The 23,678-nt window shown below is 43.2% G+C and overlaps 1 protein-coding gene across 1 annotated transcript; it reads right to left on the bottom strand.

The window, feature by feature from the left end:
• Positions 1-1,634: 1,634 nt before the first annotated feature.
• On the bottom strand, positions 1,635-23,456 carry ATMIN (ATM interactor). The gene is given in 5 exon segments (XM_030204507.1): positions 1,635-2,853; positions 2,856-3,730; positions 10,678-10,877; positions 12,772-12,897; positions 23,205-23,456. Coding segments are annotated over 5 exon segments (2,328 nt in total). The 5' UTR covers positions 23,394-23,456; the 3' UTR covers positions 1,635-1,915.
• Between the last annotated feature and the right edge of the window lie 222 nt (positions 23,457-23,678).

The raw sequence follows: 23,678 nt of genomic DNA, 5'->3' as shown, positions 1-23,678 counted from the left end.
GTCAAAGGAGGTGTTACAAAATCCTAACTAAAGTGTGTTCAAACTTTTACACTTGCCATATTCATTTTAATCTGTTAACATCAGTACACAGCAATTAAGCATTAAAGTTTACAGAAAGATGTTTAATTTTGTACTATGTAGAGTGGTTTCAGCTTCTGTTTAGTTAGGGATTCATTCAAACATCCAATTTGTCCAGGGATACTTAAACCACTGCACACAACTCTTACACTCAAGTTACAACTTTGAAACTACCATTCTAACACGTTAATATGGTCTGATTGCAAACTGTTTACATGGTTTCAAACAACCCCCCCTCCCCACACACACACACACAAACTGAGGGTGGTGGTGGTGGTGGCAAGCTTCTTTGTAAAGTTTAATCTCAATTGTGATTCATCTTACTTGGATTTTTCAAATCACTTTCATTTTAAACACTGAATAGCAAAGGCACCATCCGTCTGTTTAGTCTCATTCTGGACTACAGAGAGCTTAAAATCCGAGACTGAGTAGGTGTTTTGGTCCTACAATAACTTTTGATTAATCTGACAATTATCCAAAGATGATCTACATAGATCCTTTCTGGGTAAATGTCAAGCTGGCCCAAAGAAAGGCATCCTGGCCTGTAAAGGATCCCAATGTGTGTTCTGCAAATGGATTTTTTTTTTTTTTAAGTTTGACAACAGTGCAAACAAATGTCCTTCAGCCACATCAACTCTTTAAATGCTTTTTCCATTTAGAAAGCAGAAGTAGCTTATTCTCACAAAGAATATAAAATGTGTTCTCTATTAAATAAGGAAGAAAATGGGCATTCCCAACAGTTGTAAACAGAATGACGTGATCAAGAGAAACCACGTATCATATTTGACAGGTCTGAAAGAGGAAAATTCATTTTCTGGTCTTCCTCGCTGAAACGAGGTCACAGCTGGATGGACGCCACCTCCAGATAAGGCATTCTTTTCTAATTCATACTGATTGCCTAAAAAACAAAACAAAAAAAAAACTCAAGGCTGAAGCCGAACTCACGAGGTCTGTAACAGATTTACAACACTTCTGCCATGTGAATGGCAAGACAGCAGCACTAAAATAAAAAAAAAAAAGTCCTGCACCGACGAAGCTAGCAACAGAACAGCACAGGACTCAGGCCATGCAGATTTCCACTACAGGCTTAAACATGACTACTATGACAATGACGTTTTAACTGCAAAGTCAGCACTGAGGAGCTTCAGTTTCCAATCCCTGCTTTTGCATACAGTTGCCGAGATAGTTGCCTCTGAACCGCTTAGAAATAAAAGTTGAACAAAAGGTGTGTAAACTTTGGTCTGTAATCATTGGTGCAGGCTCACAGTTGTATTGGATGGATGGAACTATAACAGGAGACCACGTAAAAGAATCAGTCATCTGGATTAAGCTAAAATTGGTTCACTTTTCACAGCCGTTACTTGCATAAACGAGTCTCCTATTGTTTCTTTTAACATAGAGGAATGGTTTTTCCAAAGCCCCAAACCCTTCAAGTCGATAAAACAAAGTAAACGTCAGTCACTCATATATTAATTTAGCTCAATGAAAAAATAAATACTCCATGACAAAAAAAAAAAAAAAAAAGCGCCTAAGCAAACCAAAAACTCAACCCCAAAACAAGCATTTACATCAACCCTATATACAAACATGCATTCTTCTTCTAAGGTGAATATCAGTGACCTCTGCAATAGCTCAACACTTATTATAAAATGTTTACTTTCATTAAAGCAAAACTCCTCAAGTTATAGGTGTTTGTCTCTTGTCTGTGAAAGAGTCCAAAGTGCCATGGCTCGTATGAAGACACAGAGCATTTGGTCTGACTGCTTTTACCAAGAGCATTTTAATCCCAAGTCACTTGGAATTCATTCTGTGGGACTCTTATGGTATTCCATGAAGCTCAGCTGCCCAATCTGTCAGAGGTCTGAAACAAAGAGAACAGCTCGTCACATGTCTGTGTCTCTACAGAACTGAACTGAGAGTCCATAGTGTTCCATGCTAAATCAGCCATCAGGAAGTCATCCATAGCTGTCTGTGTCTCGTTGCTAGTGAAAAACAAGGTTCCAAGCGTTTCAAACCCACTAGCCATTGTCTGTGTTTCAGCACTATTAAGCTGAACTTGGCTTTCCAAACCATGGCTAGGACTGCTTTGGGTTGCGGAAGGCATTTCTGTTTGAGTTTCTGTATCGGAGGAATCTGTGCTCATGGAAAAGCTGGACTGTTTGAGAATACTTCCGAGAGGCAGAGGAGCACTGTTTGCAAACAAGACATTCAAGTCGGTCTGAGTCTGGGTATCAAACATCTCCAAACCCAGGAAGTTCGGATTCCCTCTACAATTGTACGGCTGAGTGACACTGTCAGAAAATAAAGAGTCTGTTTGCGTTTCATTGTCTAGGGATTCACAGTTCATGCTGCCTAGCTCAGTTTCTTCTGTCTGAGTCTGAATATTGGAGGCTGAGAGGAACTCGTCAATGTCAAAATCAATGCCTGTACTTTGAGCTGAGACTGCCGACAGGTGTCCTTCTGCACCACCGTTAGCCTCCGACAAGAGACCATGATTATCTAGCGCCTGGCTGGGCAAGTTAGCCGATAAGATATTTGCCAGATCATTTAACAGGTCCATGGTTTGAGTCTGATTATCTGTCATGGTCTGCTGTGGAAGTATGCTGTTCTGGCTACTGAACCCAAGAAAAGGCGCCGATTTCAACGGCTCTTCATTTAATGCCTTAACATCATTTCCAACTAGCAATCTTTGGTCCATGCTTTCAGTAATGAGAGTGTTTTCTCCTAGGCTTGTTTGTGTTGACACAGTGTAAGACGGATGGATGTTGCTAAAATGTCACTACACATCACAGCTTGGTCCACTTGTACTGGGTGGTCTGTAAACATTGGGGTTTCATTGGTCTGAGTCTCCCTAGAGATGGCATACAACGGGCAACAGGCATCGCCAAAAGTGTCAGTCTGAGCAGCGATAGATGACATCACCTTGGAATCTGGCAGCCAAGTCTGCGTCTCAACACTGATGGGTAATGAAACCTGAGCACTGAACGTGAGGTCTGTCTGAGAACAGGACGATACTGGAGACTCGCTGCTAGGCCAAAGTTCTGGTACCAAGTTCTGTGAAATGTAGGATAAATCAGTCTGTACGTCTGATGCGATTCTATTCTTGTGGCACACGTTCTCTTGCGAGGTGTTATCACATACAGCTTTATCCACATTTACTTGTGCACACGTGTTAGACAGATCTACAGGACTGGAGTTTACTGTTTTTACGGAGGGCTTGGTGTCCTTCAACACAAATGCCTCCGTGTCTAACGAGGGCATAAGAGTTCCTATAGTTTGAGGAAGTACATGAACAGTGTTCACAACGGAGCATGGATTATCAACAGTAACTGCAATAGGCTTGAGAGAATAATCGGCGACGGACACAATAATGGGTACATGGGTAAACTGCATGACAGGAAGCTTGATCAAAGCCATTTTAGGCTTTGGTAGCAACTTCTTGTGATTGTGTTTTGGTTGGATAAGAATTTGTTCAGTGATGTTAGTACTGCTACAGCCTTCCACTGCAGCCACTGGTGTGAGCTCTGACGACTCCAGGTCCTGAGCATTTTTGCTCCTGAACAGTTCATGGGTAGATAATCCAACCACTTGAGCTGAATGCTGCGTATTTTGCACGGATTCTTCCATCTTCCTTTTCTTAACAGGTGGATCCCTGGATCAAACAAAAATAAAAAAAAGGACGATTTGATACTGAAATTGCTATTAAACAACTTTCCAATAGGGGCTAATTTGATAAGCGACTTGAGCACACAGAAGTGTTTTATATGCTTAAAGGAGATACTTATAAAACTGTCCCAGCATATGCGTGCATACAATTAGGTACTCAGGGAACGTCAGACTGCAGGAATTAGCCAGGCTAACTCCCACAGTCAGTGCTAAACCCAGATATTCAACGTCGGGCCGTTTCCGGTGACTGGCATTGAATATCTAGTTTATTTTTGGCTGGTGTGAACATAACCGGCTAAGTCGATATTCAGACTTAGCCAGCTCTGTTCAAACTGGCCAAAGATATCCCATGTATTTACATAGCTAAATATAACCGCTAAAATGGGGCTGAAAATCAGCGGATAGACGGATATATCGCCCAATATAACCAGCTATCCGCTAACCAGCAATATTCAACAGGAGATAGCCGGCTATCCCCCGCCAAGGATTGCCGGATAGCTGGTCATGAGGCATTTAACCAGCCAGGTGCCAATCCTGGATGGTTAAATGCTTTTGAATACCGGGGGGGGGGGGGGGGGGGGGGGGTGTCAGAAAACAGAGTGCTTATTTCTTCTGATATTATGTAGGTATTCACAGGGGCAGGGAATGGGCAGAATGAAAAGGTAGCTGGCACTTACGCGTGTATTTTGTAAAATACAGGGTTGATTTCTAATAGCACGCAACACTTGACTTGGAGCAGATGTAACTATGTAGCAGCTATTGGGGGGGGGGGGGGGTGGATTTTATAAAGGGAAATACAAGTTATATACTGCCTTTATAAAATAAATTCAACATATAGAGAGATCTATGAATGTGAGTGCATCTGGCAACACAGTCTCTTTGTGTTCCCACTGCAACCCTTAAGATTTGATTTTATGGTCATTTACCTAAGTGTAATCTAAGCAGCAGAATGGGGGGAGGGGGACACTAGGGACATGGCCCTAATAGCATTTTGTCACACATGGCATCAGCAACTAGGAAGCTTTGGAGGGGGGGGGAGGAGGGAAGAACACAGCAACAGAGCTTGGTTTGTTTCTGCCCTCCCTCTGAGAAGTTCCGAGAGAAGAGAGCATTTCTCTGGTAAGTGAACACTATTTTGCTTTGTGCTTTGGGAACTTAAAGATTGGGGTTTAAAGGAGGAATTGTAGGTTAGTGTTAGGCAAAATAAAAATATAAAAAGCAAATTTTATCAACTAATCTCCATAGTCTTTTCCACTTCGTTTTAAAAACTTTGTACCACAGCATTAACAGATAGAATCTAACAGGCATTGCAGGATCTAGTTTATGTTGGGTTGGTAGGGTATGCCTTTTTAAACAAATAAGTTTTTAATGTTCTTCGGGAGTGTAGGTGGTCATACGTAGTTTTCAAGGCTTTTGGAAGTGCGTTCCACAATTGTGTGCTTATGTAGAAAAAATTGGATACGTAAGTTGATTTGTATTTGAGACCTTTGCAACTAGGGTAGTGCAGGTTTAGGTACGTTCGTGATGATTTTGGTAGGTCAATCAGGTCTGTCATGTATCCCGGGGCTTCACCGTTGATAATTTTGTGAACCATTGTGCAGATTTTGAAAGCAATACATTCTTTGATTGGGAGCCAGTGTAGTTTTTCGCGGAGGGGTTTAGCACTATCAAATCGGGTTTTTCCGAGGATAAGCCTAGCCGCCGTGTTCTGAGCAGTCTGAAGTTTCTTTAATGTTTGTTCTTTACATCCTGCATAGATTCCATTGCAGTAGTCTATGTGGCTTAGCACCTTTGATTGTATCAGGTTGCGAAATGTTGCTCTCGGGAAGAATTGTTTCACGCGTTTGAGTTTCCACATTGAGTAAAACATTTTCATTGTGGATGTTACTTGTTTCTCTAGTGTTAGGTTGCGGTCTATTATAACACCAAGGATTTTCAGGCTGTCTGAGATAGGGAGGGTGTGATCTGGGGTGTTGATAATTGTGGGGTTGTCCGCGCTGTGTTAGGATGAGACAACGAGACAGTGTGTTTTTTCTTTGTTGAGCTTTAGTTGAAATGCATTTGCCCAGGAATCCATGATGATCAAGCTGCTCTTGATTTCATTGGTGATTTCTGTCAGATTAGATTTGTAAGGAATGTATATTGATAATGATAACATTAGTGCAGAGGCAGCAAAATAGCTAAGAAGAAGGCCTAAGCATCACAGGACAAAAACTACTTTTTGCGTAAAGAAAAACTTTCTAGTGAAGGGCTAGGTAATACAGTAGGTTAGTACAGTACTTCTCAACCGGTGTGCCATTCAAGATTCTGCCCTCTTCCCATACATGCCCCGTAAAGGTTGCTTTACATGTGCTTTGGGCCACAGAGCAGCCTGCTACCGAGACTGATCTGCCACTGTATAGCTGCTTCTTGTGCCGACACATATAGAAAGACTCCCTTCTTGCTGGTATTGATACCCTCACATAACCTCTGGTCCTGCCCAGCTAGCAAAACTGACAAAAAGTCTCCTTCACTGCTGCCCCCAGATAGCCTCCAATCCTGCCCCAACTGCAACGCTGCCAGAAAAGGCTCCTTCCTCGTTGCTGCTGAAGTCCCCACAAAGCCTCTGGTCCTGCCCCAGCTGCCAATACGGACAAAAATGCTCCCTGTGACTGCCCAAGAAGAGTTCCTGTGCACTGCAGAACAGATAAAGATGGAGGGAATGTCTTGAAAATTGCCTGTGAGGAGAGGTAGGTAAATGATGCCAGTGGAGGAGGCTAAGGGGGGGTGGGAAGTTATGCTAGAGGGAAAAATGGTGCTGCTCGTATGGGGTACTGGGGAAGAAAAAGTGTTAGCTGTGGAAGGAAAAGAGAAAGATATAGGCCGGCTCTGAGGGACATGTAGCTGTTAGGTATGTGCTGGGGGGGGGGGGGGCGAGAGTGGCAGAGGGGATCATGTTAGCTGTAGGTGCATGGGATGGAAAGAGGTGGCAGTGTGCATGGGGGAGGGGGAAACAAGAGGACCAAAGTCCACCACCCTAACCGCTAGGCCACTCCTCCACTGTTGCTACTATTTGAGATTCTACATGGAATGTTGCTATTCCACTAGCTACTACACCAGTCCAAAGAAAAAAGAACTAATCATGTGTGCAGCGTGCACCTGTAGGAATCGTTGTATTTTTTCAAAAAATTGTTCTTTAAATAATAACAACATAAATCCCAACTTCTAAAGATATATTCAATTGCATGAATGTATTAACTGCAGATACATAAATACATGCCACCCTCTGGCGTCTGTCCGTCAACCAGTTCCTAATCCAGTTCACCACTTCGGGTCCTATCTTCAGCCCATCCAGTTTATTTAAGAGCCTCCAGTGGGGAACCGTGTCAAAAGCTTTGCTGAAATCTAAGTAGATTACGTCCATAGCTCGTGCCTGATTCAATTCTCCTGTCACCCAATCAAAGAATTCAATGAGATTCATTTGGCACGATTTCCCTTTGGTAGAACCATGTTGTCTCGGATCTTGCAACTTATTGGCTTCCAGGAAATTCACTATCCTTTCCTTCAGCATCGCTTCCATTACTTTTCCAATAACTGAAGTGAGGCATGTATTTATGTATCTGCAGTTAATACATTCATGCAATTGAATATATCTTTAGAAGTTGGGATTTATGTTGTTATTATTTAAAGAACAATTTTTTGAAAAAATACAACGATTCCTACAGGTGGTAGAGTCACGGATATAATTGGTGGTTTTGAAAATTAAAAGTATTACACTGACCCGGATTGGATTGGATTCGAATAACATTATCTGTCCTTTGAGGACACCTACGTGAATGCCCGGAAGAATACTGCCTCACCCTCCCCACTCATGTTAAGTAGTTTTTTTATTTTGTTCAAAGATTGATAATCGAAATATTAAGGTAGTGAAGGTAGGGTGTGCGATGATGGTGGAATGGTGATGTTATACGTTTCTAGACCCCGGTCTATGTAACACACCAAAAAAACTGAGCACAATCACATAATTTATATTGAAATTTACTTTTTCTTCTTTTTAACATTCTTGTTTTATCTTGACATTAATGGTTTCTGTATAAAGTTTATGGTTACCCTCTAAGAAACCAAAGAACTATCTAAAACCCAGGATATCCATTATGTAAGACAGTAAGACAGACATTGCCTTACACAGCATGGGTTTCACTAACATGGAGCTCAAGAATGCTAAGGAAAACATGAATATGAGAAACCACAGGAAATGTGCAGGACTAGATGATTTCAATGCTGCTCACTGTAACAAAATGGATCTAACGTACAGAAGGGAGGCCCCTGACATCATATAGCACGGAAGATCGCTGCTAAAAAAGGAAGTGCCAAGATACAAGCCGGAACTTCTGGGTCAAGAGAACAAAAGCTGCTGGAAACATGCAGGACATGAAGGCACTGCTAAGAACTAAATAGAAGCCATCGCCAAACTGAAGCACAAGAATTGAGAGCTAAAAGCGGTAGAAGAATTCTTACCAATCAAATCAGGACCAGGCAGTGCTGCAAGAAAAAACAAAACAAAACACACACACACATGAAAATCGCTGAAAAACCAGAAATGAATATTCTGCAAAACTGCAGTGCACGAATTGCAGCTAAAATGGAGAGAGACATAAGGAAAGTGGTATCAATATGTAATAGAGGAGGCCACATCGAAAATCCAGTCCCAGAAGGCTTGCTAATAACCTCACAGGGGCAAATACCGAAATGCTGGAGAGGCGATTTTTGGACACATGCAAACGCTGCTGGAAAACTAAAGCACAGAAATGTGATTTAAAAGCCAGATAGGCACAGAAGCCACCAAACAGTACAGGAAGTTGCTGGAAGTTTGCTGATGCAGGCAGCTGCATGAAATGAGAAATTTATAAGGCGCAAGAGGCACAAAAAAAAGGAGAGAACAGAGCCCCCAAGCCATACCAGAGAGCCTCAAAAATAGGTACCATCCTGTCACTATCGCAAGAAGGTACTCAAAATGAGCAAAGTAAACACCATCCTTCTGCTGCCCTACTCAGGTCACGGGAACGTTAAACAGAGAAGCCAGCAACGAAACAAACCAATCTTGTAGATGGATAAGCAGAATCTTTCCCCCCCCCCCCCCCCCCCCCATTAAATATGTTCCAGAGGATTATACCCAACAAAGTCATGATAATTGCAGAACCTGCTGAAAAGAATTACAGGAGGCTGCCTAGACAAAAAAAATGCATTAGACTTATTCAAGATAAAAACGAAAGTTATACCACCAAGGGCAGGAAGCGTCAAAAGCTGCTAGATGAAAAAATATATATTGGGGCAGAGACCTTCCCATACAAATTCAGCACTATAAAACAGCAAGACAGCAGTTTCAAACTTCTTGAACAGAAAAAAAAATGAGCCAAGTAAAGGCAAAGAAAGGAACAGCAATGCAGCAGAATAAAGGGGATACAACCGCTACTGATAGTGCTTAGGAACAAAGAGCGAGACGTTCTATAATGGTTGAGCATTCTGAGAAATAGGAAAACTCCAGAACCTTAAATGCAACAAAAACTCAATTACCTCTGCTAAAAGTACAATAAAAAAACTAGTATACTTGTCAAACCTGTCGATCTTCAAAGACACCAAAGTTGTTTATTAGCCTCGCTTGACCCCTTGAGCTACCTCACAGAGAAGGGAAGCATTTGGGGTAGGGGGAGGAGAAGGACAAAACACTACAGAGTGTCATCGTCGATCGCTTCTGCCTCCACTGACGTCTATCTCCTTCTTTCTGTGCCCGCCCTCCTCTGACGTAAGTTTCCTATGTCAGAGGAGGGCGGGCACAGAAAGAAGGAGATAGACGTTGGTGGAGGCAGAAGCGATCGACGATCCGTTGTTTCATCCCGTGCAGCGCCTTCACACACAGGTGAGAGGGGCTGAAAGGCTGGTAAAGCGGAGGGGGGGGGGGTCCGTTGGAGGGGGGGAACGGCGGCGACGTACTCATGGGGGCGGGGCAAGGGGCGGAGGATGGCGGGAGGCGGAGCAATGTTGGGAAAAGAAGATCAAGACAGGAAGGGAGGGGGGTCCGGCGCTGCAAAAGTTTAGATTTTTATTTTCAGTTTTTAATTTAGTAAAAGGCAGAAGCGGGGAACAGCGGCGATCTCGGGAGGGGGTGGGGGGAGGCAGTCCATACAGGACGCTCCTGATAAGCTCCTTTGCCCCCTCCCGATCCTTTTTTGATGTTTGGAAAGCTTTTATATTTTATGCAGGGGAAAGCAGGGAGTCAGTGTTTGTGGTGTTTTTATTTTTTTTTTCTCACTTTCTGTTTAAAGATGCCAGCTTTGATTTTTATGGTGTAGGGGGCAGCGGGGAGATGACAGCTCAGGCCTTTACGACTGCTCTGACCATACGTTTAATATGTCGTGGTAAATGATTCGGTGTGATCGTCGGTAGTGTTAGTGCATCCCGAATCGCCCACATTACAATGCTAGTTACTCTTTTGTATTCCGTTTTCGTTAGCTGCTTGCTTCGTTGGAAAAAGGCCTTTAATGCATGCAGCGGTTACGAATTTTCTTCGTTAAAGGGTTGTTAGAGGGTCGTTAAGGTTTAGTGCATCTGACCCTAAGGCCAGAAATTGAACACAGAAACCACGGGGTCAGGAGCTGACAAACAAGCACCAAAAGGAGAGCTGCATGAACCGTTCACCATCCATTTGGAGACATAGAAAAATCCTGAACATTCCAGACTGCAAAATACCCTTAAGGGGTGAATTACTTGGAACTACTTTTTTCCTTTAACTAAGCCCACCTTTGACAGGACAGCTCTATGGGGAGACAGAATTGATTGTGGGTCATCTGATCTTTAGTTTCTGTCAACCTTCTATGGAGGTCACTACCTCTCTAGGCGGTGGACTACACAATGTTTTAAGAGAATACAGAGGGGCTCTTTGGATAGCATTATTACCTGTGCTCCGCAGGGATTTCATGCCCCGTTCTGTAGATGTGAGACAGTAACGCTGTTCTGCTAATGTAAGGGCAACCGCATGTACACTGGAAGGTCTTGCCACAGTAGCCTGCATGCCGTTTCAGGTCCCATTCGGTGCTATACGAGTTCATGCATTTATCACATTTATGCTTCTTTTCTGCGTGCATTTTCATAAAATGCTGGAACATGTCCAAAAAAAGAAAAAAAGGAGCAAGAGGAGGGATGTTTAGATAATTCAACTAATACAGTGGTTCCCAAACTTTCTCAATTCACAGCACACTTAGTATTTAAGTAATTTTTTCACGGCACCCCTAGGCCACACATTTCCTCTTAGGTCTTCCCCATCCTCACCGGTGGCAACAACAATGGCAGCATGGAGTCCTACAGTTGCTGGCGGGGACTCCCAAGCCCCGCCAGCTGAAGCAGTCCGCTGCCTGGAGGCCTAAAGCTCCATTCTGCCCGAGGAAGTTGAGGGCATACTTCTGACGCTGACACCGAAACTCTCATACATGCTTAGTTCAGCATGAACTGAGCATGTGCAGAAGTGCCCGTGTCAACAGCTGAAGTACACACCCAGCTTTCTCAGGCAGCATGGGGCTTGGGGCTCCAGCAGCAGATCGCTTCAGCTAGTGGGGCTTGGGCATCCCCGCCAGCCATTCCATGGGTGCCACAATTTTGAAGGGGTCTTAAAATATGTTGTGGCTCCCTTGTGATTTTGCTGTAGCACCCCAGGGCACCCTGGCACACAGTTTAGGAACCGCTGAACTAAGAGTTAAAACAAAGAAAAATCATTAAGATCCTCTCTTCCTTTTCCAATCTTGATTTCAGTCTTGAAGACATTTGAAACCTAAACACTAAATTGTCACAAGTTCTTTCTGTTTGGCCACTTGCACTTCTATGAATGTAAAGAAACCAGGGCAGCGATTAATATTTGTCCCTAAGTACAAATACAGCATGAGCTACAGATGAGATGACAGGGGCCATGGCCACAAAAATGGCACACTATACACCACTGCAAACAAAAAGGTTTCAAAATGCAAAAGAAAAAGTGCACCTTTACAGTATGACAATAGCACATTTATCCCTTCCTCCATTTGTAGGCTAAGACAGATTTCAGGGGTGGGGGTGTCTTGGTTGAAACAACCATGGTAAAGCATGTCTCAGCAGGATGGCAGGAGATGTGAGTGAGAAGCACTCTCCCTCCCCTGCTACCCTACTTTGCAAACTGTTGCCCTCCTCTGTCACTCTCTTTCATCTCCTCCTTTTCTCTTCTGATCCCCCCCTTTCCTGTATGCTCTGCCCCTCTTCTTTCCTCCTTTCCTCTTCTTTTATGCTCCACCTCCTCCTCTGAAGCCTGGCCCATCATCACCCTTCAAGCTCTATGCTGCCATTGACTCTTTGCCAGCAGAACCCAGGGACTCCCATCAGCTCTGCGCTGCCACTGTCCCCCTCTTTCTTCACCAGCAGAACCCAGGGACTCAAGCCAGCATTTCACTGCTGATGCCCCTTTCCTCTCTCTTCATCAGTGGTACCCAGGAATTCCTGCTGGCTCTTCGTTGCTGCAGCCCCTCTTTGCCGAGGGATTTGGGGATTCCTGCCAGCTTTTGCTGACTGCTCTGCCCTGCTCTTTGCAACTTTAGTGAAGCCCTATGAATCTGCTTACTTGCACATGTGCAAACAGATGCTGACAGATAGGTCAGATAGATGGACATACCCTTCCTAAAAGATGCTACTATAATTACCAAGAGACTAGAACAGAACCAAAAAGAGGAAGAAAACATTTTAACGTCTTTATTTATGACAGTGTGTCATGTTATTTCTATTAGGATTCAATTTGCCCATCTCCAATTTTACCTCAATTATATCTATGCTTATATGTGGTCATTTTACTATTATTATGCCGTTAACAAAAATTGTTTAAAGTTTAATGCAAAAGCTCTTCATAATGAATCTCTTCATAAAGGCGGTTAAAAAATCCCCAATAAGTTAACACCCTTCTGCTTTCCTCCCCTAAAAATAACTGTGAAAACTAATCACAACAGACATGTGGCAAAACTGTTAATCCATATTTACCTGTTTTACAAGAGAAAACTGAGAGAACGGCCTGTTTGGTCCTCTAGGACACCCTTCTATGGGACAGCAGTACAGCTTTTGTGCTGTTTTCAAATTCTTTTTAACCGTTGGATTGACTGTTCCATGCTGCAAAACAAAAGAGGTACAATTAACTTCAATACAAATGTTACAATTTACTCCAGTGCGCTCTAAAACCAAGCTTCATCCTCAGAAACAGATTCAAGATGTTCTAAGCACAAAAATATAGGTTCTCGGGCACATACAGCCTCTCGTGCAAACAAAATTTTTTTTTTTTTTTTTTACATTTGTACCCTGCGCTTTCCCACTCATGGCAGGCTCAATGCGGCTTACATGGGGCAATGGAGGGTTAAGTGATTTGCCCAGAGTCACAAGGAGCTGCCTGTGCCTGAAGTGGGAATCGAACTCAGATCCTCAGTTCCCCAGGACCAAAGTCCACCACCCTAACCACTAGGCCACTCCTCCACTCCAACTGGCCAGACAAAATGAGCCTTATAGTCCCCAATGTCAGAGAAGTATCAGGAAAAAAATAAAAATCTCTCCAACAGGGGGATTGTATGGGAGGGATGATGATACATTAATGAAGGGGGATTGTGGTGTTTTACTGGGGGGAGGGAGGCAGGGTGGGTTCAGTGGTTTTTGATGTTGTGGTGTGCTTTATTCTGATAGTTCTGTTATATAATTTTTCAATAAAAATTTATTGATACAAAAAAAACTCTCTCCAATAAATACTTCAGTTGGTACTCAGACTACTATTACTTACTACTACTTATCATTTCTATAGCGCTACAAGGCATACGCAGTGCTGTACACCATACACAAAAGACAGTCCCTGCTCAAAGAGCTTACAATCTAGATAAGACAGGTAAACAGACAGAACAATTAAGGGTAAGGGAATAAAGAGGTGAGGATAAAGGACAGGGCAAGTGAGTAATGGTTAGGAGTCAAAAGCAATGGTAAAGAGGTGGGTTTTAAGTTTGGACTTGAAAACGGCCAAAGACGGGGCTAGACATACAGGCTTGGGAACTCTATTCCAGGCGCGAGGTGGAGAAGTTAAAGTTAAATACAGAGCGTCATCATATGAAACTGAACGGAGGGGAACTGCAAAAGAATGAGAGAATACTTTTCCACTGAGACTGCGGTAGACACCTGGAACTGACTGGCAGCAGGAGACTCTGAGAGACACAACAGTAGCACAGTTCAAGCTTGCATAGGCCAGATTGAAAGGCAGAGCAGAAGACGACCACAGCTGGTTGAAAAGGACCCTCTTCTTGCAACATCTGTGTTTCTATAAGAACATAAGCACTGCCATACCGGGACAGACCGAAGGTCCATCAAGCTCAGCAGCCTGTTTCCAGCAGTGGCCAATCCAGGATACAAGTACCTGGAATGATCCCAAAACAGTACAATACATTTTATGCTGCTTATGGTAGAAATAAACAGTGGATTTTCCCCAAGTCCATCTAAATAATGGCTTATGGACTTTTCTTTTAGGAAATTATCCAAACCTTCTTTTAAACCCGCTAACTGCTTTTACCACATTCTCTGGCAACGAATTCCAGAGTTTAATTACACGTTGAGTGAAAAAATATTTTCTCCTATTTGTTTTAAATGTACTACTTTTGTAGCTTCATTGTGTGCCTCCTAGTCCTAGTATTTTTGGAAAGAGTAAACAAGTGATTCATGTCTACCCACTCCACTCATTATTTTATAGACCTCTATCATATCTCCCCTCAGCCGCCTTTTCTCTAAGCTGAAGAGCCCTAGCTGCTTTAGCCTTTCCTCACAGGGAAGTAGTCCCATCCCCTTTATCGTTTTTGTCACCCTTCTCTGTACATTTTCTCATTCCACTATATCTTTTTTGAGATACGGTGACCAGAATTGCACACAGTATTCAAGATGCGGTCGCACCATGGAGAAATACAAAGGCATAATAACATCCTCATTTTTGTTTTTCATTCCTTTCCTAATAATACTTAATTTTCTATTTGCTTTCTTAGCTGCCACTGCACACTGAGCAGAGGGTTTCAACATATCATCAACAATGACACCAAGATCCCTTTTCTGGTCGGTGACTTCTAATGTGGAACCTTGCATCACGTAGCTATAAGTTCAGGTTCCTCTTTCCCACATGCATCACTTTGCACTTGCTCAAATTAAAAGTCATCTGCCATTTGGATGCCCAGTCTCTCAGTCTCATAAGATCCTCTTGTAATTTTTCATAATCCTCTTGCGATTTAACAACTTTGAATAACTTTGTGTCATCAGCAAATTTAATTACCTCATTAGTTACTCCCATCTTTAGATCATTTACAAATACGTTAAAAAGCAGCGGTCCCAGCACAGACCCCTGGGGAACCCCACTATCTACCCTTCTCCATTGAGAATACTGACCATTTAACCTTTTCTCTGTTTTCTATCTTTTAACCAGTTTTTAATCCACAAAAGAACACTACCTCTTGGGCAGGCTTATACGGTCTGTGCCAGAACCGGTGGTGGGCAGCGGGACTGGTGGTTGGGAGGCAGGGATAGTGCTGGACAGACTTGTATGGTCTGTGCCAGAGCCGGTGGTTGGGAGGCAGGGCTGGTGGTTGGGAGGTGAGGATAGTGCTGGGCAGACTTATACGGTCTGTGCCAGAGCCGATGGTTGGGAGGCGGGGATAGTGCTGGGCAGACTTATACGGTCTGTGCCCTGAAGAGCACAGGTACAAATCAAAGTAGGGTATACACAAAAAGCAGCAAATATGAGTTATCTTGTTGGGCAGACTGGATGGACCGTGCAGGTCTTTTTCTGCCGTCATCTACTATGTTACCATGACTCCTCTGGAGTCTTTAATGAGTTACTTTGTCAAATGTCTTTCGAAAATCCAGATACACAATATCGACCTGCTCACCTTTATCCACGTTTGTTCACCCCTTCAAAGAAACATAATAGATTGGTGAGGCAAGATTTCCGGTTAGCTCTGAATATCAAGTTAACCAGGCATTAGCTATTCGGCTTTAAAAAAAACAAACATATATTCAATGCTGGCAACCAATATGGTCTTGCATTGAATATCCAGGTTCAACGCCGGCAGCTGACGTCAACAGCGCTGCCAGCTGCCTATCAGGGGGCTTGTCTTTAATGCCCCAATCTCATACTAAATTAATTTAAAAAAGGGGAATTTTTTGGAATTCAGTAGGTCCATCATTACATATAACAGAAGCTAATCTTTTACTTCATTGGACAACTGGATTACAGGCTATTTAACTGTTATAATGACCTAACTCCCATAACCATGAAAACTAATCTAAATAAAGAGCACACACCAAGGTATACATCAGAACTATGTAATTTGAAGGGAGCGTACTGACATTTTAAACATCATTGGAGACAATCAAAGGAGCCTGATAAAAAAAAAAAAACTTCAGTGGAAAGATTCTATTAGACAATATAAGTCGGCTATGTGCTTGGCTAAGAAACAATATTATGCGAACCAAATTCGACTTATTCATTCTGACCAAAAAAAACTTTCTGGGGTTTTTAAGAGCTTGACCTCTGATGTATGTTCTTCTAAATATGTATGTTCTCCTTTGAGCAGGGACTGTCCTTCCTTGTAAAACTGTACAGTGCTGCGTAACCCTAGTAGCGCTCTAGAAATGTTAAGTAGTAGTAGTAAATATCACAGTTCTTAAACATCAGAAGATTTAGCTTTTTATTTTTCTGACAAAATTCATTATTCATTATTCATGACTAGGAGACATGGGCGGACCACAGAAGACACTTATTCGAAAGTTTATTGTAGTAGGGAAAAATGCCTCCTGGGTTCCTGGTTTTCCCCAGACCCTCCATCTGTTTGGAACTGGCAGGCCGGGGGTTCATCTTCTGGCATTCTGGGAGGTGAGGGATGCCGCATTTTCAGCAAAAAGAGCACAATTATCTGTCTGTGTGGGATCCATATTTACAATCTCTCACACAGACAGCAAGGAGTTTGATTCTGAATCACACCTAGCAGAAGTTATTAGAGTTCATGGAAGTTTTCTTACTTCTACTTAGTTTGCTGTATATCTTTGGGGTTTTGGGGAGTGGGGGAATAGGATTTAGGGGAGATGGAATTAGAAGGCCTGATAAATGGATTGACTTTATTTGGTTTGATCTGACATGGTGCTACAAGAAACCAAGCTTTCTGTTCAGTTTGTGTTAATATGTTTGTTTGTATTTGTCCTGTTATTTTTCCAATAAACAGATTTAAATAAATTTGGGCAACTGGTTAACTAGTTATTTTTTTTACATGGGTGTTGGATAACTTTGTTCCTTAAATAAAGTTATAATTAAAAACTGTGCTGTGTTTACTCAGTTCCCCTTTGTCTAATATTACATTTTCTTTAAAGATCAGAAACGATTCAGTGTGACATATATGCAATAATAGGGGAAATCGAGAGGGGTGTTAAATCTTTTCCACATCACTGTAATAATTCCCACAGCCACGAAGATTAATGAGGCTGTTGTAAGTCGTCCAGTTTCCCTGTGCTCCTTGAAGCTCATGTTATTATCCATCTTTCTCACTGGTTCTCTACCATCCTGGCAGATTAGCATACCAAATCCCATACTCACCTTAATCACCAGTATCCTCCTTCCCCCACCTTAATGTTTTACCACTATTTGTTGTGATAATCTCAACAGCTACTAAAACCAGGCAGGCTGTTGCTTAAATGTTTACATGGCGATTTTAGAATTGGTCACAAGCAGTTGGCACATGAATAGAAAGTGGAAATTTGAGAAACTGAACTTTCCATTCCGAAACTGCAACTTATATACGTATCATTATCAGCAAACATGCCTGGATATTTCTGCCTGCTCCAGACCAGGCATAAATATTCACAAGTATGTCTGCTAGGTTATGCACTTTGCAAAGACATGTGCAAACCCCAAAATGTGACTGACTCAGCACCTGAGAATGTCTACTTTATAGAGGTATTAAGGTATTTTTTTATTTCACTTGATATACTATTTCTCTTGTAATCAAAGCAAAACGGTTTACAGTACACAATTAAAACAATCAGAACATAAAAACAAAAGAACGCCATCTCTCTATATAAAACGCACCTCCAACGTTCTGAAGCCTCCACAAGTCCCAACGTTCTAAATGCATGGTGGTGAAACCCGGAATTCGCCCATGAGTGTTGGCCTCGCCCCCCAAGTCAAACGTCATGACGTCGAGGGCGGACCAATGACACTCAACCAATCGCATCGCAAACCCATTACTAAGCGACGGAACGTGACATAAGACACATCACGGAACAATGCAAACCAGCAGCACACAGCTGCTATGCGACGTCAACAGCAACGCTAAAACAACCATATAGATCTCTGCTCTCCACACAAACAACGGACATGGAGGGCATAGGAAGGAAGGAAAAAAAACAGCACATACACACACACTCTCACTCTTAACTGGCTATAATGAGCAACTGACCTGCCACTATCACAGGGACTGCTAGCACCTCTCTCTCACACATACGGGACACAGAGGGGATGGAAGACAAGGAACGAATCGTTGGGTATGGAGGGGGTGGTAGGGGAGATAAGGCAAGAACTGCCTCAAATGTTTGTGCTGTGCTATGTACAATTATAATGCTGTCTCTTCATTTTGACCCTACCATTTCACACTCTCTTTCACACAGACGCACACACACACACACTTATACTGTCTCTATCTCTCACACACATGCACCCACACACATATACACACTCTCTCACACAGACACACAAACACACCTCAAATGGTTCAGCTGTCCTATGTAAAATTTCACTGCTGTCTCTTCATTTTCACCCTACCTGTGCACACTCTCTTTCACACAGAGACACACACACACACTTTCTCTGTGTCACACACAGACACACATACATATACACACTCTCACTCTCTCTATAGCCTTGCTAGCGCCCATTTCATTTGTTTACAAAACATGCCTTTTTTTACTAGTTATTCGATAAAGCTCAGGTACTCAAGACCAGCCATCACTAGCACAAACATTCACCAGACTCAAACCAATCACAAACATTTATCTAAAATCCAGATTCAGCTATATTTATCAATATAAATTAGCAAGTGCCTTTTCCTGTTCCTGTTGCAAAAGATTGGTCAGATAAACTAAATAACTCTTAAGCCGAACTGAAGATCATTTATTGTCCAAAAGCCAAATTGAAAAAAAAAGTTTTCAATAGTATTCATATGAATCTGCAAGCCTCGGATGCTGAGGGAAAGAGTTTCAGAGGACCAGGGTAAGAAAGAAAAAAAGCAGCCGAGCACATCGATTCTCATCGAATTGGGAGCAAAGCATATGAGAAGGTGTATAAGGGACAATATGGGCTGCTAGGTAGGAAGGAATGGCTGTGTGCAGAATTTTATGTCATTGTAAAAATTTTGTATTTGATCCGATTCTCAATGCAAGCGCTGTAATAGAGGAGAAATACGATCATACTGTTTGGCATTAGATATAGGGCATGCTGCGGTATTCTGTAATGTTTGGAGACATTTGAGATTAGCCCTTGTGACACCTGCATAGATAGAATTACAGTAGCCATAGTGAGAATTTATGTAAGCATAATACAGAGAACACAGTGAGGGTAAATCCAAAATGTTACAGCCTGCTCTTAGATGAAGAAGAAAGAAAAAGCCAGATTTTACAACTTGAGATATTTGAGGGGTGAAGGTCAAAGCAAAACCCAGAAATATCCCTAAAAATCTAAATGAAGGTATATATGGAATTGCTCCCCATGTGTATTTTTATACATGTATATGGCTGAGTTTTAGATGTAAAAAGTCTTTCTAAAATTACTCTCTTGGCTGCCTAAATCCTCGAGGCCTTGTTGGATGCTACAAAGCCACCTACAACCTGTCAGTACTCAAATGGTTGGTTTCTAGGGAGTGCTAGCCTGCTGCTTTCAGTCTAGCCTCCCCCACAGCTTACAGCTTTACCAAGGCATGCTTCTTTTTATCTCTCAACTGGATGGCATCTGGTTACCACCCGCTTGCCTGGCACTAAACCAAAAGTTTATTTTCTCAAAACTACCTACAGTGGTCAAGAAAGAGATTGATATTTATTCTATATAGAACGCACCTAGATTCGCTTACCTGTAACTACCAATTTATCAGAGCCTTGAGTCACTAGTGTAGGAATGAGATTCTCTCCATGAGTCACCACAGACATGAGAGTTTAAATGAAAACAGTGAGCACAACCCACACTGAGGCTAAATCAGAATATGCTGTACAAATGCATAAGTTCACTGAAGCTGATGTACTTCAAACTATGTTTCATAGTATCTTATGGTTAGCTTTCGAAGGTTGCCCTTCTTCCTCAGATCGGAAATAAGCAAATGTGCTAGCTGACAGTGTATTTAAGTGAAAACATTCAAGCATTACTATGACAGTCTGACAGGGTGGGAGGAGGGGGGTGGGTAGGAAGTATGCACGGGGACATCAAAGCATATCATTGATATTCTAACAGGATGGGTGTGGATAGGTGAGGGAAGAACGCAAGACCTTTGAAGTCAGAATGATTGAATATTTTAACACCCAACAGAAAGGACTTAACAAGGATCTGGGGTTCCTAGCCCATTATAAACCATAAAGCTGTATGTCTCTGTTGATCACCCTCCCCTCACCTATCCACACCCACCCTGTTAGAATACCAATGATATGCTTTGATGTCCCCATGCATACCTCCTACCCACCCCCATCCTCCCACCCTGTCAGACTGTCATAACAATGCTTGAATGTTTTCACTTATATACACTGTCAGCTAGCACATTTGCTTATTTCCGATCTGAGGAAGAAGGGCAACCTTCGAAAGCTAATCAAGAAATGTATTAAGTTATGTCCAATAAAAAAGGTATCATCTTATTTTCTTTTCCATGTTTTATTTTGTTTGATTTCTATTGATAACCTTAAGAGTGGACTAACACGGCTACCACACTCCTCTACTTATAGTATCTTATGAAACTATGATTTTCATTCTGCCAGGTTATTTTTAACTTTATTAAAAAAAAATTATCAATTCAGGGATATCTGCATGTTAAGATGCAGCTTTTAACTCCTAACCCTTACTCACTCGTTCTGTACCCATGTTTTATCATTCCCTCCTTAATTATATTTGTCCTGTTTGTCTGTCCTAACTAGACTGTAAGCTCTGACAAGCAGGGACTGTCTTTTCATGTTCAGTGTACGTCTAGTAGCGCTATAGAAACTATAAGAAGTAGTAGTAACATAAGAATTAGCAAACATGGTACATGGGACCTCTCTAAGAAAACGTTTTCAGGATCATGCCTGTTAAAGATGCCTTAGAAACTTTTCCAATCCAGCATTATAAAGATTTAAAATAAACAACAACTGCAAACAAGACACTGCAGAATGAAGAATGTAGTGAGATCAAGATGCTAATACAGCTTAGCCTTGAGCCTCCGAATTCAGGACCATCAGACTTATGCTAATATTCACTACTCAATTGCAATCTGCAGTGCCATATTGTGTAGAACACAGGATCACAACTAAGTTTTCCACGCTTCATTTTCCAAGTCCGTGTTTCTCAACCCAGTCCCTCAGGGTACACTCAATCTGGTTTAAGCCTTGCCAGAATGAACATGCATGAATTACATATACTGATGAGACTGTGCAAGCAAATTTCTTTCATACATATTCATTATGGAAGCCCAAGAATCAACTGGTTATGTGTGTTCCAAGACCTGGTGCAGCTAAAACTACATCCTGAGCCCTACACTTACTGAGATGCCTAATACCCGGCCTCAACCTCCACCCCGCCTTACCACTTACAGATATCCGACTATCTCAACCCTGCAAAGGCATACTGCGTACAGATGCCTATACCCTGAAACAAGCCTCAACCTATATCATGCTGAGTCTTACAACTATCTGGCTTCAACCTTCTACCCTGCCACACCTTCCCACTTACATCCTACTACTAATCATTTCTATAGCGCTACTAGACATATGCAGTGCTGCACACATTATATGCAGGTACTAGGGGCTCACAATCTGAGGGTTCTTTTTTACTAAGCCCTGTTAGTATTTTTGGCTGGCAGTAGAAATCAGCAGGCGGTAAATGCTGAAATGCCCATAGGAATATAATGAGCTCTGTGTTTACTATCAGCTGATTTTTACCTTGAGCTAAAAATGCTACCGCAGCTTAGTAAAAGACTACCACTACTACTTATTTCTATAGCGCTACCAGACGTACGCAGCGCTTCACACTTGAACATGGAGAGACAGTCCCTGCTCGATAGACCCCCTAAGTTTTTTGTACGTGGAGAAATGGAAGGTTAAGTGACTTGTCCAAGGTCACAGGGAGCTGCACTGGGCATCAAACCCAGGTTGCCAGGATCATAGCCCACTGCACTAACCATATCTGCATATACCCTGGAACAACCTCTGCCATACTGATCCTTACTGCTTACTGGTGCCCATAACTAGCCTCCACCTCCTGTCGAGCGTTACTGCTTACAAATCTCTATACCTGACTTCAACCTACACAGTGGTGTGCTGGAGCGGGCTCTCACAGGCTCGCGAGAGCCGTTTGTTAAGTTTTTAAGAATTTTGGGAGCTGGCTGTTAAAGTAGGCCTCCCCATGGCTACTTTAACAACTGACTCCCAAAATGTGGGCTTGGGCCCCCTCCTGAATTCTCTTTTTTGCTGGCAGTGATGCTGGCCCCACCAGCCAAGTAAATAGACTGCTGCTGCTCCCTGCTCCTTGTTTCTGACTCTAAGCATCAGGCTGGGACTTTTCATGCAAGCGCAAGAAGGTTCCATCATGCTGCTCAGAACCAGAACCAAGCAGCAGAGAATGGTGGCAGTCCATTTATTGGCTGGTGGAGCTCGGCAAAGGTATGCCTAGTATGCCTGCACAAGGGAGGGGAGAGAGAGGCATGTATTCCCCCCCCCCAAAAAAAATTTTTTCAGGGCCGGCTATGCCCGGAGTGAGAGAGCCAGTTGTTAAAAATTTACCAGCACACCCCTGAACCTACACCCTGTTTAATCTTACCACTCATCTGGACCTGTCAAGTGTCACCCTGCCGAGCCTTACTACTTACATGTCCCTATACCCTGCAAGCATCTCCACCGTGCCAATTCTTACTGTTTACAGTCGCCCATACCCAGCCTCCACCTCTACCCTACCAAATATTGCTGCTTGCAGAGGTCTACTCTACCTGACCTCAACCTCCACCGTACTCAGCCCTACTGCTCACCTACACTTGCCGGAGCCTTGCTACTTATATCTCTGCAAGAATCTCCACCACTTACAGACCCCTATCCCCAGCTTCGACCTCCACCCCGCGAGCTTTCCTGCAGTGCAGACACCTGCGCACGCAGCACAATGTCCCCTCCCCCCCTCCCAGCAGGTGTCACGCGCTCCGCACCTGGACGCCGTGAGCCTTCACCAGATGCATGTTGAGCGCCGGGGGATTGGGCAGCACCTTGCCGCAGCCCGTCACCGTGCACAGGATGTTGCTGCGCACCTCCCGCACCAGCTCCGTCACCGAGGGCCTAATCAGCACCCAGGGCCCCTTCTCGGAGGGCGCCCCGCCGCCCGCGGCACCGGCCGCCATGGCGTGAGCAAGGCAGCGGCGCGGCCTGCCTACAGTGCCTATACTACGACCCGCGCAGCTCCACACACTACTACGGCCCCTCCGGGTGAGACGTCACTTCCGCCACCACCAGCTTTCCAGCAAGGAGGTTAGAGTACACTGTGCGCCACTACGCACCCCAGCTCCTCCCCTACCCTCGTGGTTCTGTATGATGACGAGACTCCGCCCCTTCTTCCCCATAGGACCCGCCTTCTCCCCTCCTATCTGTCAGGCCGTCTAAGTACCACGTGACCCGAGATGGTCGTT

The sequence above is a fragment of the Microcaecilia unicolor genome, chromosome 5, assembly GCF_901765095.1.
Source record: "Microcaecilia unicolor chromosome 5, aMicUni1.1, whole genome shotgun sequence".
Lineage (NCBI taxonomy): Eukaryota > Metazoa > Chordata > Amphibia > Gymnophiona > Siphonopidae > Microcaecilia > Microcaecilia unicolor.
This window is presented reverse-complemented; position numbering and strand designations above follow the sequence as displayed.